The following is a 16,471-nucleotide window of genomic DNA, read 5'->3' as shown; positions in this document are numbered from 1 at the left end:
ATTCAAAATATCCCTGTACTGCAGTTTATTGTATAAATTATACATACCAGTTCTTCTTCAACAACAACAACAAACCTGGTAAACTTTAAACGGTCCAGCCCGACTTCTGCCCAATCGTTATTAGTGCAGCCACTATAATAGGGGTGCGCCAGATCACGAAAATCCAGTAAAATAGGCTCTGCAGAAAAGGTGAAGAATAACCACTGATCTTTGGACTGCTGAGATTACGTTTAGTTCTCCGAGTGCATAGATTTACCCAATAGAAAATAAATTTACTTACACATTGTAAACGAAAATCGTGTATTTCAGTAAGTCAGGTTTCACGTATCAAATTATTTTTTCACACCCTTCTAATGGGTGAAAATGAGTCATATATATCGCAGGGGTGTTATATTTTGAGATACGAAGAATGAAGATATATCTGAGTGTGTTGTGTGGTGGTAGGCCTACACGTGAACAGAGCGCACTACAGCACCTTGGTATATATCTTCTCAGGAACTTGCGTATTTGGTTCATTTTGGATTTCATTCAGGATGGGTTTGCAAGCACAATTTGATACCTGAAAGTGCCGTTTACCTGTAAGTTCCGATACACGGGTGGAAATACAGGGTTAATGCATCTCAGGTTAAGTAACTCTGGACTCTATTTGGAGCAATTTCCAGGCACTGGAAATGCAAGTCACCAGGCATATGTCACAGTATGACTTGTGTGGGGGCGAATCTGATTAATTATGATTGAATTATCACAAATTTTACCGGTATTTAGGGTTCTGGTAAAAATCATTTCGCCCTTGATTGAAATCGAATAAATATTTGAAATCATTATTTTTTGGAATTTCTTTTTACTCATAATAACAACACGAACAAAAGAAAATGGGATGAATGAACGAACCCCGTCAATCAAGGTGAGGAAGGATAAAGCTTAAACTTTAATAACGTGGGGCTGTGAATCATCATCCAGATAGCTGAAAATGTTCAACCTATGTGGTAATGAAAGCTGAAAACGTTCAACCTATGTGATAATGATAGGTCGCCAGAATCATTAATGATCTGTCTAGTAGCGAGGAAACATGTTGAGTCAAATCGGGACCATCCATAATAGGTGCATCTTCATCTGGATCAATGTAGTGGTTACTGCCAGCAAACTGGATCAGAGATGAGGGCATCTTTCGAATTCGATAGAGATTCCGGATAGCGCTTTATTAGCGGTATCCCACCACTATCTGTTCATTATATCCCACCAGTGCCTCGGAAATAGCAGCAGCATGTCGCAGAAAACTAACTAGTATCCACAGCAAAACGCTAACATATTGATTGAATATCGATCTTTGCTCTTCTCCCGTCTGTCTGTCAAGTAGATGAACTATACCGGTGTCGGTGACGAGATGCTATCTGCGGTTTGTATAAAATGCACATGATTGTCCGATAATAAACTACATTCACGCTTCTCGCTCGAAAATTAGAAAAAAACCAAAATAATTAAAAAAATGAAATTGGTAAAATTAAAATCATCGAAAAAATCTGATATAAACCAGGACCCTACCGGTATTACGTTGCCATTGCCCACGCGCAGCGCTCACTTGGCCGCTTATTCGATACCATGAACGGTTTCGTGCTACGTATGCAGTGTTTATAGCAATTGACGTTTCCTGTAGAGAGCGACGCGAAGTCTTGCAGCCTCAAGAGAGAACGTAGTGACGATGGGAGCGACCCGGAAGAGTGTGAAGATGAGTCGACGGATTGCATTATAGGGTAGGTCGAGGGTATCTAATTCAGACTTGAACTGAAATCCGCAAGGCTTTCGATATACTGTGGGTCGTTCGTGTGGTTCTAACGTTAGTGTCGCCTACAGCAAAGGTGGTCCAACGATGAGCTTCCACTTTTTCGGAGTACCTATATTTTAAACTACTTCTAGTTATACTTAATTGTTTTCAGTTTTTAGGCAAAACCAGGCCTAGAATACCAACTGAACATTCCTGATGCGTCGTATTAGCGCCCATGATCTTCATAGGTGAAAAGCACTACCGTTGTATGTGTATTTGATAACTGCTAAAAGCATGTGACCCTTCAGCGAAATCTACTTTTAGATCTTCATTATCAACTTCTATACTTGAAGTAGTTTTGCCATGTCTTAAAACTTGATACTTCTACTTTAAATTGAGTAGAAATTTACAGCGTTACTTCTTCTTCTACTTCATTAGCAGCGGTGATTTGTTAGACCAGATTTGAGTACAGGTAGGAGTATAATACCGTAACTTCCTACTCAATCACAAGTAGAAGTGGGGATTCCAAAGATATGCCAAAATTAGTTCAAGTATATAGAAGTAGAGAATATAATGCGTTAAGTGCTCAAGTAAATAGTTTCAAACAGGAAGTCGAGACTTCGCTTACATTTAGCAATCCATTGAAGGTAGACTACTTTGGTAGATGAACGATTCATCGTCGCGACTAACATGGAACCACAACTGACGCTACAAATATGTGAAATTATTGAAAATGTATTCAGTTACCGCGACACATGGGATGGACTATTTCCTGTGGTTGTTATAACTAGGGCAAGTTTTTGCAACTTTTTTTACATCTTCGGACAGCTTCCAAAATATTCAGAAGTTATGTGGTATGATGTTTTAAGCTGTTTCGAGGAATCTTATATTGCAACTTTTTGCGGCTTTTATCTGTTTCTTTAAAAAACTTATTGTAACTTTTTAGATTTTTCATGCAACTAACTTTTTACCGGAAATATTTGGCACTATATGTAAATAGATAGCTTGAATACTTCACTGTCGTTTAAATTTGAGGTCCTCTTTGATCTGACGTACATTCTGGCTAGACCGCCGAAAATTATATTTTCACTGAATTAATTTTTCAGGATATTGATTTTATTGAAGTCGCCAACACTGAGTTTTGCTAAAGTGCCTTTAATACGGATCGATTCGAGTATCTCATACCCTAATAATTTCAAGGAACTTGTCCATAAATGCAACTTTTTAGTGCAACTTTCGTGAAAAATAAGTGCAGCTTCCCACAGATTTGTCTGCAACTAAAATTTGCGCTAGTTATGACTAGAGCCCGACCGATATTGGATTTTTTAGCCGATACCGATAAAGCCGATATCTAGCACCTTCACCGATAACCTCGATATATTAAGCCGATATTCAAAAGATATGGAATCTAGCTCAAAGCGCATATCCAACAACTCACGGCGTGTATTTCAAATGCTTTACAGCCAACGCTATGCTTGAACATAAAATGAATGATGTGGGGCAATAAAAATATATCAATAGTCCCAGTCTAGAAGTCGCAAATTGTAGTTCATGAAACATAATTTCTAGGCATTTTCTCCCAGGAGGGAGCTTCTGTGGTCTTCATAAATGAGGCCTATAGTACTGAAAAGTCTCTCACTCGGTACTGTAGTAGGTGGCACAGCAAGATATTTTTTCGCCAACGTAGCAAGAATTGGAAGTCTTTCTTTATTCTGGTTCCACCACTGCAGGGGATCTGTTTCTCTTCTCTCCTTCAATGGTTCCAGCAAATACTGATCTACCTCGGACATTTCGTTTGAATGAGCAGTGTCATTATTAGAGAGCAGAGTGTTGAATATATGGTCAAATGCAGTCGCTTTCTGTAAAAGTCCCATTGCTTCCTCTGGAGGTACGGGCGTATCAATTTGTGGCGACGCTTGAAGAACTTCCTTTCCTTCTTCCGCAATCCAATCCCTGCATCTGTTTTTTCCCAAACTATCGAATAGTCTATCTTGTACCGTGGATCGAGAAAGCAGGCAAGTACAATAAATTTATAATCGGTTATGTGTGAAAACCTTGCAGTAAGCCTTGACAGCAGTGCGGCCCTGACAGAAGAAATTCCAGAATACAGGGTATTTACCTCAGGTGATTGCAGCAGCATTTTGAGAACATTCACACTTGGTATGACAACAGACAGACTCGCACTTGCGTGGCTGATGTCCTTGGTAATTTGATCAAATGGCTTCAGCAACCCAACCAACTGTTCAGCGATACCCCACTCATCATTGGTGGGACATACTATACATCCATGTTCGCTAGCATACAAGGCCAAAGCACGTCTCTGCTCAAGCATTCTTTCCAACATTAGCAAATCTGAATTCCATCTGGTTGGAACGGACTGTAGAATAGAATGCTCATCCATCCCTAGTAACTTCTGAATGCCTGATAGTCTCTGCTTGGCTAACACAGAATGACGGAAATGGGTTGCTATGCTTCTGAACTTTGCCAACAACTCCTTCAGTACACCTGGAGCCTTCAGCACATCGTTAACAACCAACTGAAGTGAATGAGCAAAACAACTCAAATTGTTCACGTCTGCTAGACCCATCCCCTTGACCATGTTAGCTCCACTGTCTCTCAAAACCAGGAAGACTCGCTCACTTTCAATCTCCCAATATTGCAACATTGAGATAAAGCAGTTTGCAATGTACTGTCCTGTGTGTGAACCCTCCATCGCTCTCACATTGAGAATAACCTGTTTTCTTTCCCATTTTTCATCTATAAAATGAGCAGTTACGCTGATAAGGGCTTCGGTGGAGTTTGACCAGGAATCGGTTGTGAAGGACAGCTTGCTCGACTTGGTTGAACTGAGTAGCTCCCTTATCTTCTTTTCAACTCTGCTGTAAACATCTTGAAGACCTTGAGTTCTATAATATTTCTCTGATTTCATATTATAGCGTGGTTCAGCTGCTGCCATAACCAGGGCTGTGGAGTCGGAGTCGGAGTCGGTGGAGTCGGAGTCGGAGTCGGGGTAATTTTCGCTTGATGGAGTCGGAGTCGGAGTCGGAGTCGTGAAAACTATAATAGCTGGAGTCGGAGTCGGAGTCGGAGTCGGTGGGAAAATACGGACTGGAGTCGGAGTCGGAGTTTGTGAGAATGACGATGATTTCGACTCCGACTCCGACTCCAACTTCTCTATCATGAAACATTTGCTTTCAAAGAATTTTCAATATTACTTTTTATGTACCACCAATCACTGTTATTATTAACCATACAGATCAGGTGCGGCCAGCCCGTGGCACACAGGCCAAATTTGGCACACGAGAAGGTTAGGTGTGGCCTGCGAGGTAATTCTCGAAATTATTTATGACATCAGGTACAATTGCAAGGCCAACCAAAATTTGGTTGGCATGACCGCGAAATTTGATGATGACTAAAACAACAGTTCTGAGGCATTGGCGTATCCAGGGGTCAGCCACATTTATCCCAGATCTTCGTATATGACCATAAAGTAGAATATTTCATAGCAGATTTATTTGACTTGAAATTTTTCTCGGTACTTCGCATGATTCATTGTCACTAGATTTCTTGCATTCAGTATTTGAGCCCCCTTTTGAAAATTATAAATACATATTCTTCACAGAATTGAGTCTAACGATATTCGCAATTAGGAGATACGGCTTCGCTTGTGCACTCGCAGCGAGATCGTCGACAAAACATTTGCACAAAATGATAGAAGCATGTTCAGTTCACTGATACCGTCGATTTTGCTATGTCTAAACGTCGAATAATCCTGACCTTGCCAAATGAGCCCAGTGGTATACAGATGCGACCCCAATGCATGTTAGCAACATATTTATTGATATAATTCAGTCATTATCTTGCAAAAATATTTCGCACTTCGCGCGACCAGGGCTTGATTGCGCACTGCACAGCAGTGATGAGCGGACTGTAATATTTTTCGGTCCATGTCCAGTCCTGAAAATTTTCAATTCAGTCCTACTCCATCCTGATCCAAAAATATTTGCCAGATTTTCAGTCCAACTCCATCCTGATCCAAAAAAATTTCAAAATCGAAAGTACAATTCTAAAACTGAAAAAATAGAAGGACAGGTTAGGTCGGTTATAAACACTGCACATCAAATTCGTTTCAATTCCAGCTTGTAGAAGCGAAGTTATTACAACACAAGAATTTTCAATATACTAAAAGAATACACATTTTTATGGTGGCTGCCCGTTTTGTAACAAATTGGTCCTTTAGGCTGCAGAGAGAAGATTGTACCACCACGACTTGGTAGAATTCGTGCTCTTCTACTAATATAGGGTTGAATTCAACTCAAGTTAAATCAAGAAGTCTACAACAGTGAAAGTGGCGCGAATATAGCATACGAACTAGGCAAACTTTTTCTATGGATCAGCAAACCTAGCAGTATCTCGACTCGACCTAAATCCATGTCTCCGAGGAAGAAACATATGCAGTACCCAGGTGGATTGTTAACATTATACAAACAGGCTGTTGCACTTGCGTCACTTGCACTTGGCACCTTGGCAGCAGATAAAGTGACCTGGACCTAATATTTCGATATGCACCTGTATATGCGAACATCAATTCCATATTTCTGCAATTCTAACATCAAATAATTAATCAGGTCCTCGTGTAAACAGCACTTGATTAGATCTACGGTAATGTGCTGTTTACAAATTTACATTGATTGCTCTGGTTGGAGAAATTCGAAAGTGCCAATGTCCCATACAGGCATCCCTAAAAGACGGAACAGCGGAAACAGCGGTGCTAACCAGCATGAAAATGTGCCGAAATTCCGTAATTTGGCTTCTAAATGCGTCAATTGACAACACTGGCTATAATTCTTCTCTCCGCCGCCCCTCACTTCTGGTTACGAAACCAGCGTGCCCGAGTCCAGATTTTGGAATGCTTAAAGTCCAAGTCCAACCTTATTTTTCAAAATCACAATCCGGTCCGATCCAGGTCCAAACATTTTTTTCAAAATCACGATCCGGTTCGATCCGGACCAAACGAAAATAACCCATAATCCTGATCCTGTCCAATCCAAGTCCAATCCAATGCTCATCTCTGCTGCACAGTTGGACGACATAATGTTATCAATTTTAGAGCATAGAATTATAAGTCTTGTTTGCAATGTTTCATAATTCGGTTCGCTCCTATCGACGACTAAAAAAAGGTCATCGACATTCCCGTTGCCCGCGCAATGGTTCGTAAATCTCAGGTGTCCCTTTCGCCGAAAAAGTTGCCCACCCCTGATATAGATAAAAGACATTACTTGCAAATTACAACTCAGTTGCAGAGGGGAAGAAAATCGCAAGATGCGTTTTCGCGATGCAGTCAAAATTGATGCAATTTGTGGAATTATACCATGATACTGTGACAGAGAAAATGCATCGGCTGGTTTTGTAAAATTGTAAAAATATGTAAATATGACCAAACGATGCTTCCCATTTGACAAAATTAAAAATATTTGTAGTGTAGCTTAGCTGTTTGGGTCAAACAAATGATTAAAAAAGACTGCAAGTCCCAATCCTTGAATACTTGGTTAAGTACATGTAGACTAGACATAGACATAGTCTTTGACTACTTAACTAAATTACATTCATGACCAATGTCTATTACTAGTAGTAAAAGTGTTTGTGCTTGTAATCAGGATAGTGTGTAATGACAAAATTAGTAAGCTCAATTTCTTTATTAGTTGCTGAGTCATACACAAGAGCTACACTTGGATTTTTTATCTACATTTTTATTATACAGGATTGGATATCTGCCATATTTGAATGATTCATCATTTCAGGATATCAGAGAGTCCATGTTATAAAAACTTGAATAAGGAAGGATATTTAGCAAATCTTTATTTCATGTTAATTGCATAGTGGATAATTCGAGCTGTGCCACAATGAAACAATTCAGTATGCCACAGTTAATCATATGTTTGCATATGTTTAATGGTTGTATGATAGTCATTCAACCGACAATGTGGCATATAATTTTCGAGGTAAATTGGTAATAATGCTGGAGTCGGAGTCGGAGTCGGGAGTCGGAGTCGGTACGTTTAAAGATCCAGGAGTCGGAGTCGGAGTCGGAGTCGGTACGTTTAAAGACTCAGGAGTCGGAGTCGGAGTCGGAGTCGGTATATTGAAAATGTGTGGAGTCGGAGTCGGAGCCGGAGTCGGTGGTAAAATTTACCGACTCCACAGCCCTGGCCATAACCCTGATAAATCCTGGCTTCTCAGTAGTTGAAAAAGGAAGGTTGTCAGTTGCCAGCATTTCTACAATCAATTGATCCATCTTTTTCGCTCTTTTGTCCGAATTGGCCCATATTCTCATAGAATCAAAAATATCCCTACGAATTGTTGGCTCTGCTGGGCGTTTCTTTGGTTTGATTTTCTTACACTCTATGCCAGGGGTGGGCAAACTTTTGAGCTCGCGGGCCGCATTCAACATCTGAATCCATTCGCGGGCCGCACTATATAAAATTGGGATTATAAACCAAAACGCAATATTGCTGGTATTTGATTATATAGTGAGGACAAACTAAACATTGCTATGATGATATCCTACACGCGCAAGAAACAATGGCGAGAGTTCATAGGCTGGTCAGCCTCAATAACCAATTTGTCAAAACTATGGAGATGAAAGTCTGTTGTTCAGATTCTTAGAACAGAATTGAAATTTAAATCTGTGAGCAGTGATCTGCTTATAGATTTACTAACTCCACTTTTGGTTCAGTTCCAGGACACACAATGCTGACAGCATCATAACCATGTTAGCTTCAAACACGCTTCTACTATTTGTGTAGATAAAATATAAATACCCTAATTCTACGCATACAGAGAACGAATCTATTTAAGACACGCGCAAATCGTTTTTATAAACACACCACTGAAATAATTGAAACTGGAGTGGCTTATCTGAAATCACACTCGTGATCCGAATTACGTCAATCTCGTTTTGGATTACTGTGATGTTTAGTAGTTGAAACCTTTCAAACTGTGTGGGCCTTGAGATCGGGCTGTCGCGCCAGAAATTAAATATGAAAAATAATATAGGAAGTATTTACCTTAGAAAATTGGTTCTCGAACTATTTAAGACTTGACCCCCCCCCCCCCTCCCCCTTTATGATTGTGAAACATTTCGCGCCCCCTTATCGTTATATCACAAAACGCAACCAGGATGTTATAACAAACCTAACGGATAGTTTGGTGGCATGGGAGATTACGACTATTGATGAGAGATTTTGAAATATGAAATTCATACTAAATACAGAGCAATAATTATGAATCGGAAGGAAATCGCGCGGAGCGGCAAAAAATTTTTCAGTTGAGCTCAGCTTCGCGATCCCCTTCAGATGCTTTCACGACCCCAAGGGGCACGCGTCCCCCACGTTGAGAACCAAAGCCTTAGAATTATCATGGTGAAATGTATTAAAAAAGTTTAATCAGGTCCCTGCATTAATTCTATTTTAGTACCCATTTTATCAATATTTTTAATAAGTTTCTTTAGACTCTCGCGGGCCGCAGAGAACGGTGTTGCGGGCCGCATGCGGCCCGCGGGCCGTAGTTTGCCCACCCCTGCTCTATGCCCTTGTATTCCTCACCATGGTGTCCCCTCAGGTGACTCCATAGATTACTGGTATTTTTACGCTTTGTTAGTCCAGAGCCTTGGCTTATAGGATTCTTGCACAGATCGCATATAACACCACCAGCACTATCTGCAGTAAAATACTTCCACACCTCGCTTTTCTCCGTCATCACGATGGTCAGCTTAAAGGACGTTCTTAGGTTGAAGTATTCTGCAAACAACTAAATTCATCGACTCGATGGTCTGCTCTCCGGTATTCTATAGATAACTAACCTACGGATAGATAGCCAACAGCCGTCGTCACGCTTGCTTGCTCGGAGGAAAATACTGCTCGGCAACCTGAACTCAACGTAATTGCCAATCCCATAGCTGACGACCCGAGCGCTCAAATTTAACAAAGTTGATCTTATTAGAAAGCTACTGTCGCACTGATTCCGAAAATATACATTAAACTTTCATCAAGGCAAAAGAACCAGCCCGAAATAGCGTTCAAAGTCTGAAAATCGGCATTGTTCCAGACAATCGCATGGACGCACCACAATGACCATAACAATAACCCTTGCGTGTCCTCGATTGTTCAGAACAATGCCAATTTTCAGACTTTGAGGTGTATTTCGAGGCGGTTCCATTGCCCCGATCGGATTTGAATGTATATTTTCGGAATCAGTGCGACAGTAGCGTTCAAATAAGATCAACTTTATTCAATTTGAGCGCTCGGGTCGTCAGCTATGGGATTGGCAATTACGTTGAGTTCAGATTGCTGAGCAGTATTTTCCTCCGAGCAAGCAAGCGTGACGACGGCTGTTGGCTATCTATCCGTAGGTTAGTTATCTATAGGTATTCGGTCATCGCAGGGGATTCCCGCTGAAATCACCGGGGCGTATCGGAGAACTTATATTTTTCACATATTGACCTATAAATGCTGCTTGAACATTCATTTTTATAATTTACTGATATGTAGTGGATATGTCACGTCCTCCATGACTCCCTACTACTACGCTGTGACGTCACGAAAATGGCCGATATTTTTCACCTCCAATGGCCGATACCGATATTTCTTTCCAAGTGTGATATCGACTCGATATTATCGGCGAGCCGATAATCGGTCGGGCTCTAGTTATGACCATTTCACTCTGACAAGTGAGGCAGGCCAATCCAAAAATACCTTCTCAAAGTGATAAAAGTGAGTAGCGTTGATACAAAAGCCATCGAGTAGAGAGTCTGAAAGCATCCACTCAAGTGCGTAGTGCAAGTAGTCGATGACAACGTGAGTGTTCGAGAAAAGTAGAAGTACTTCGTTACTCACCACCTGTGGTAACATCCAAGTGGCAAGGTCATGAGTCGGGGTATGAAATTAGATGGAGCTGAGGTAAAGCCGGTCGTCAGAGACAAACTTTCGTGTGACCCCCGTCCCCCGATTCCATTGATTCGCTATAAGTCATTTTATTAAGAAATGCTATTTAGAAATGAGGTGAGCAGCATGTTACGAACCTTTCAAAGTAATGTCAACAAAAACATGAACGCGAAACGCAGACGATTGGAGACGCTGACCGCGAAATCGGCCAGTAATTGCAACTCGAAAGTGGAAAACGTTATGGCAAATCAAGTAAGCTCACTGTGCAATGCACTGTATTTCAGCCTTTGTAGCTTGGGGTCCGTTCCATTTTAAAACAAGTTTTGCTATTGGAAACGTCAATCGAAAGGTAAAGTCGCTGCATGCTTCCTTTTTTCACACCACACGTGCTATATAGGCCTACGTGGCAGTGTTGGGATCAAGTCACTATACCTTCGAGTCGCGAGTCATTTCGATTCATTGCACATTTTGACTCGAGTCAAGTTAAGTCAATCGACCTTCGAAGGTGACTCGAGTCAAGTCAAGTCAAGTCACGAGTCAAGTCACAATTCAAGTCAAGTTGCCTTTTCGAAGAATTGCATTTCGCTAGCTGTCTGAAATACAGATTGAGTGGTCATTGATTTTGAACCGATGAACGAATATACAGTTAAATATCCACGCAAGAAGGCGCTGTATCGTTCACATATACATAGAACTGCTATACTACGTAAGTAATTGCATAGCCTCAGTTTATAGTTACCAGCCAAAATAGCGAATAGAGAAACGAATTGATAAGAGGCAATAGGTTACCCAGTTACAAATTGATGTGATACAATTCCAGCCTGCGCCAATGGTTGAGGACTATTATAAACTTTATGCAATTTCAACAATTTCAATAAAACAAGAGGTTTCGCTAGGTAACAACAGGAACAGAAATAGACATTTTGCTATTAAATTACTTTACTTAACTAGTATAGTTTACGACAACTCAAGCTGTAACCTTCGATCACTTCGTTTGCGGTCAATTTATTTGCGAGAGAACAATGGAGGCTCAGTAAAACGCACGATCATTGGTCGCTCTCACGCATTACACCAACGTTTCGCAGACAATCCAAATATTTGCAAGATACAGTGATTTTTATCTACACCGATTATTTGATGACTAGAAATTGACTCGTGAATTTTGCTCCGAGTAGCGAGTCAATCCACATTTCGGATAAGCCGAGTCAAGTCAAGTCAAGTCATTTTAGCAAAGTGACTCGAGTCAAGTCAAGTCATACGAAAAAGATGACTCGAGTCCAACTCGAATCAAGTCATGACTCGAGTCATCCCAACACTGCTACGTGGTTCTATAGAAGTTTCTGTAAGGCTATGTCCTGCTAAAAACCACCAACTTGATTTTTGATTGTTTGGTTTTCCTTTAAAAGGCTTGCGACTTTTCCCCCTATTATATTACCAAATTTCGCTTAATTGTATTGCCGTAATTTAACGAATTTTGTCTTCTTACCTTTCACGTATAACTGGTGTTAACGAGTTGTAGGATGGCATATCGAGTCTTTGCACATCTTGACTCGAGTCAAGTCACGTCGAGCCAAGTCACAAAGTCATGTCTCATTTTCGAAGTACGAGACGTGATTCAAGTAATTGCATTTTGCAAGATGATTGAAGTACAGATTGAGTCGCTATTAATTGTAAATCGAGTCAAGAATATTTTAATAATCTAGGTAATTATGCGTTCAATTGGGCGTTTTATGGATCAAATTTACGTAGAACTGCTGAAGCACGTCGGTATAACTTTCAGCCAGATAGATGATAGAATATGAAACCTCCAATAATTGAAACAAATTGATATGGTGCAATACAGAATCCCCGTACACATCCGCATAATAACATTTGAGCCCGCACCAATTGTTGATGAATCACATAAATGTGTAAATTATATCAGTTCGATGTAAATCATACAAGAGTTTCGTCAAGTTAAACGCTGTGCATTATACGGAACAGAAATACACTGCTATAGATAGATAGATGCTAGTCTACGACAACGTAAGGTATAATCAGATCGTCTGCGGTCAATTCATTTGGAACATACCATCGAAGGCTCAGTAAAATCAGAGTGCGCAATCGTTGAATGACCGATTGCTTACACATGTGATATCAGCGTGTCGAAATCATGTACTCGAGTTACTTGATGACTTGGAATTGACTCGTAAATTTTGCTACGTGTCACGAGTCAATCCACATTTCTGAAACGACCAGTCAAGTCGGCATTGGATTTTTCATTCCTGTGTCGTATGTTGTAGTAAACGTATTTACTTACGTCCTCGCGTTTCAAACACTTCAGCATAAGGAAAGAATGGATCTGCATCGCGAATATATGAAGCAATTGAACGATCACTTTTTGATGTGGGAGCGTGACATGGCGAAGGCGAAAGAAGAGGAAGAGTAGCTTAACGTAATGTATACAATACTTAAAATACATAAACCAAGTCATGTTGATATCGCAGAGGCAGTCAATGTATAGTCAGCCGGCGCTGTTACTCCGTTAGAAATATAAGTGACGCAGTCAATGTCTACTCCATTGCATTTTGAAATGGCGATTCCCAAGACCTTTCAAAGCCATATTAAGTGAAAGTAGAAAATGAAGGTAGGTAAAGTACTGAAATAAATAGTTTTAAGAGGTAAATTTCGTCTAGGATCGCATATTTATGGCTGTTAATCGGGGCTGGCTTATTTCGTGACCGACGCAGAATGACTTAATGACACTATACCTAGGCGCAGTTCTAGAAATTATGTTCAGGTACTGTGATGTAGCTACTATTTCGCCAAGTTGTCATGGCAATTTGACTTGTACAAGTGATGCTAACTCATCACAAAACTATCTTCTACTTTACGAAATACAACGTGTAAATGCATGTAGTTTTGAAAGAACTGTTTAATATAGTCAATGTGGAAGTAGCCACTTGTACTCCGAGCTGTCAAAACGTATTCCGAAAAAGTAGAAGTAGCCTATACTTCGTCACTGACCAGGGTGACCACCTCTGTGTTTATGTGGACGTAAAATACACCGCGATTCAATTCTCTGTGCATAGGTAATTCTGCAGAAGCAGAGGAAGCTCCTCGCTCAAATCAAGGCTGTTCAAATGCACCGATTAAAGACGTTGAAAGGAATGCAGGAGGAGTATTTGAAAACGTACGTCGCCTGTATGGCTTGTATGCGACATCTTCCGACCTAAACCGAGCGGGACTTAATGAATTTGCAAGCATATTTTAGATTTAGAACCACGACTATTTCGTATCCCTTGTGATCATTGAAAGGTTCGATCACAACTTGATAGAAATATTGTTCCGTAAATGTTCTTAGCCGTCTGTAACATGTTTTTTTCGATGCTGTGATACGGCTAACCGATGTTCCGTGACTCCAGTGGTGGAAATGAAGTATTGAAGCTATGTCCGATGAATTAATATTAATCTTTGTGTGAAGGCGTATATTTTCATTACTCAAAAAATCGAATCTCACTATTCGACTCGAATCATTACATTCGATACTCAACTCGGATTTGAGTGCTCTAATCGTTGTTCCAATCCCTAGTGATTATTCGACATTCCCCTACAAATTTAGTGCAGTAGATTTTACGGGGCCTTCAAGTTAGGGCTATACCATATTTTGAGATCCGAAAAATTGCACACTACAACACTGACAGCTGAAATTGTAAAAGAAATTAGCTAATTTTAAAAGTTTTCGACCAATAGTACCGGTGTTGACTAAAAAAATAAGTCATCACTCTGACCCCACTCTCGAATTACCGCCTTTTCACGATACGTCTGTGGTGTTGACTAAAAAAAAGTCATCACTTCGACTCGACCACCGTTCTACCCGATTTTGTTAACAAACTCTAACGTTCGCTGCGTTGACCTCGAGTTTTTGATAACATTTCAATACTTTTCCTAAAAAAGAGGATAAATTCCAAAAAAAGAGGACATTATAGCCGTCCTCCGAGGACATTTCCAATTTGTTGAACTAAAGAGGACAAATGCTCTTAAAAGAGGACGTATGGTAACCCTATTTAAGTACACTTTTAGAAACCCAATATCAATTCGATTAAGAGTATTGGTTGTCCTAAATCTCATATCTGATATCTACGTCGATTTATAGAGTCCAAGTCCAGAACGAGCCTGGCATAGGCCTGTATATAAACGTAATACGTAAGAATCCCATTTCTAAGAAACGAGCTTCATTTCGAAGGCGCGAAATTCTATTTCGTAGTCCGATTCCACGAAGTTGTTTACAGCGTCGACGACACCGCGGCTATGCATGACCAACAGAATCTCAAAGCAATGAGTTATTTGAAAAAGGAACTGGACCGCTTGAGAGGCAAAATCATGAAGGACGCGGTAAGCTGGCAACTTTGTTCTTCTCTGTCTCCATAAATGTCTATGCGTTAGCATTCTCATCCAAAATTTAAAAAGTAAGTATCTTTGCCAAAAAGCAGTCATGCAGAAGTGAAATTACTCTAAAAACAGCCACTTGAGTAAATAGTAAAGTAGTGAAAACCTACTTGAGTACTCCGAAAAAGTAGAAGTACCTCGTTACCGACCACCTTTACGTTTGGTTGCATGCAAAACTATATGCTGACATCGGTGACATCGCCAAAACATATCTATCCGAATTCCCACAGTACAAGTTCACGAGTGTCTCTCGTATTTACAGCAAGCCCAAGAAATGGCGGCCATGAGACAAAGTTTCCACTCTATGCTCTTCAAATGATGCCGGTTGAAAGTCGGGCAACAGCGCAGAAAGCATTTGATCTGAGAACGCTTTGGGATATTTTCGGTGCGGCCAAGTCGTTGGGTTGTTACCATTCTTATACGCCTACACTAGGGTCTGCCACTTTTCATATTGGGATTTATTGACGGGGTGCTGTTTGTATTAGGCCTATGCATCGTCACAATATTTTAGTTCGGGCCGTGTTGAGGATATTTTGTCGGGGGTTATGAAACAATGTTTATGGAGGTGTGTATTATTTAACTATGTTGATACACGTAGTATGTTATCGGATTACATCTGCTGTCGTTCAGAGTTTGTTGGCTATTTAACTGATCAGGTAACATCGAATAAGATCTATAAATTCAATTTGGCTAAGTGCCCTACATCCTCAAAAGCAGTGATTCCCAGACTGTGCCACATATTGTCAGGTGTGCCGCAAATCTTTATAAATTTGTGGAAAAAACTTTACCACTATTTCAAATGATCGAGGCATGCAGGCTAGCATATGAGACTTGCAAGCGCTGTAACTGCTTGATAGCTGATGAATAAGCACATGTGACCATTAATATAGAACCAATCATGACATTGCCAATGAGTTGGGTAATCGTCACGCTATAATTATGCTGCTATGTGAGGAGAAAGTCTTTAATTCGTTTCACGGTCGTAATGAATCAACTCAAAAAAAAATTTAGTTAGTAGCCTACTTCTCTGGATTTGTTCATAACTTTAGATGGGTAATTTGTCCGTTTGGAAGCAGTAAATCGAGCAATCGTTACGTAGAAGAACAGCTCGTTGATTTACGAAACGCCCCGTTCTGTAACTAGCTGTTTCCACAAATCCCTATCCCATGGATGCAAAAGCATTCAGAAAATTATTGCCATCATGTGAATCTTCATGACTATGGGAAGATAGCTGAAACTAACAGCTGCTCACGCCAAAAAATGATTGGAAATGACGACGAAATGCTGGTATGTTTGTCAACAATGCAACTCGTTTTAGTCGTATATACGTACGTATAAA

At 40.3% G+C, this 16,471-nt stretch overlaps 2 protein-coding genes across 3 annotated transcripts in view; one reads left to right on the top strand and one right to left on the bottom strand.

Annotated features, from left to right (window-relative positions):
• Positions 1-16,471, bottom strand: part of LOC145442567 (methanethiol oxidase-like) — a 66,795-nt gene that overhangs the window by 23,699 nt on the left and 26,625 nt on the right. The gene's annotated exons all lie outside the window — the stretch shown is intronic.
• LOC145442577 (synaptonemal complex protein 3-like) lies at positions 1,242-15,763 on the top strand. Of its 2 annotated transcripts, none has more exons than XR_013916090.1 (6): positions 1,242-1,751; positions 10,815-10,956; positions 13,028-13,138; positions 13,776-13,876; positions 14,976-15,078; positions 15,395-15,763. XR_013916090.1 is itself a non-coding variant. In XM_080320527.1 (6 exons), exons 4-6 carry the CDS (start codon positions 13,827-13,829, stop codon positions 15,449-15,451), a joined length of 210 nt encoding a protein of 69 aa, XP_080176653.1. In that variant the 5' UTR covers positions 1,635-1,751; positions 10,815-10,956; positions 13,028-13,138; positions 13,776-13,826; the 3' UTR covers positions 15,452-15,763. The 2 variants fall into 2 exon arrangements, 1 of the variants encoding a protein (XP_080176653.1); XM_080320527.1 differs by having other exon boundaries at positions 1,635-1,751.

The sequence above is a fragment of the Botryllus schlosseri genome, chromosome 7, assembly GCF_051294905.1.
Source record: "Botryllus schlosseri isolate E-star chromosome 7, Bs_hap1, whole genome shotgun sequence".
NCBI lineage: Eukaryota > Metazoa > Chordata > Ascidiacea > Stolidobranchia > Styelidae > Botryllus > Botryllus schlosseri.
Note: the sequence above shows the minus strand (reverse complement) of the source record. Positions and strands in the feature narration are given on the sequence as shown.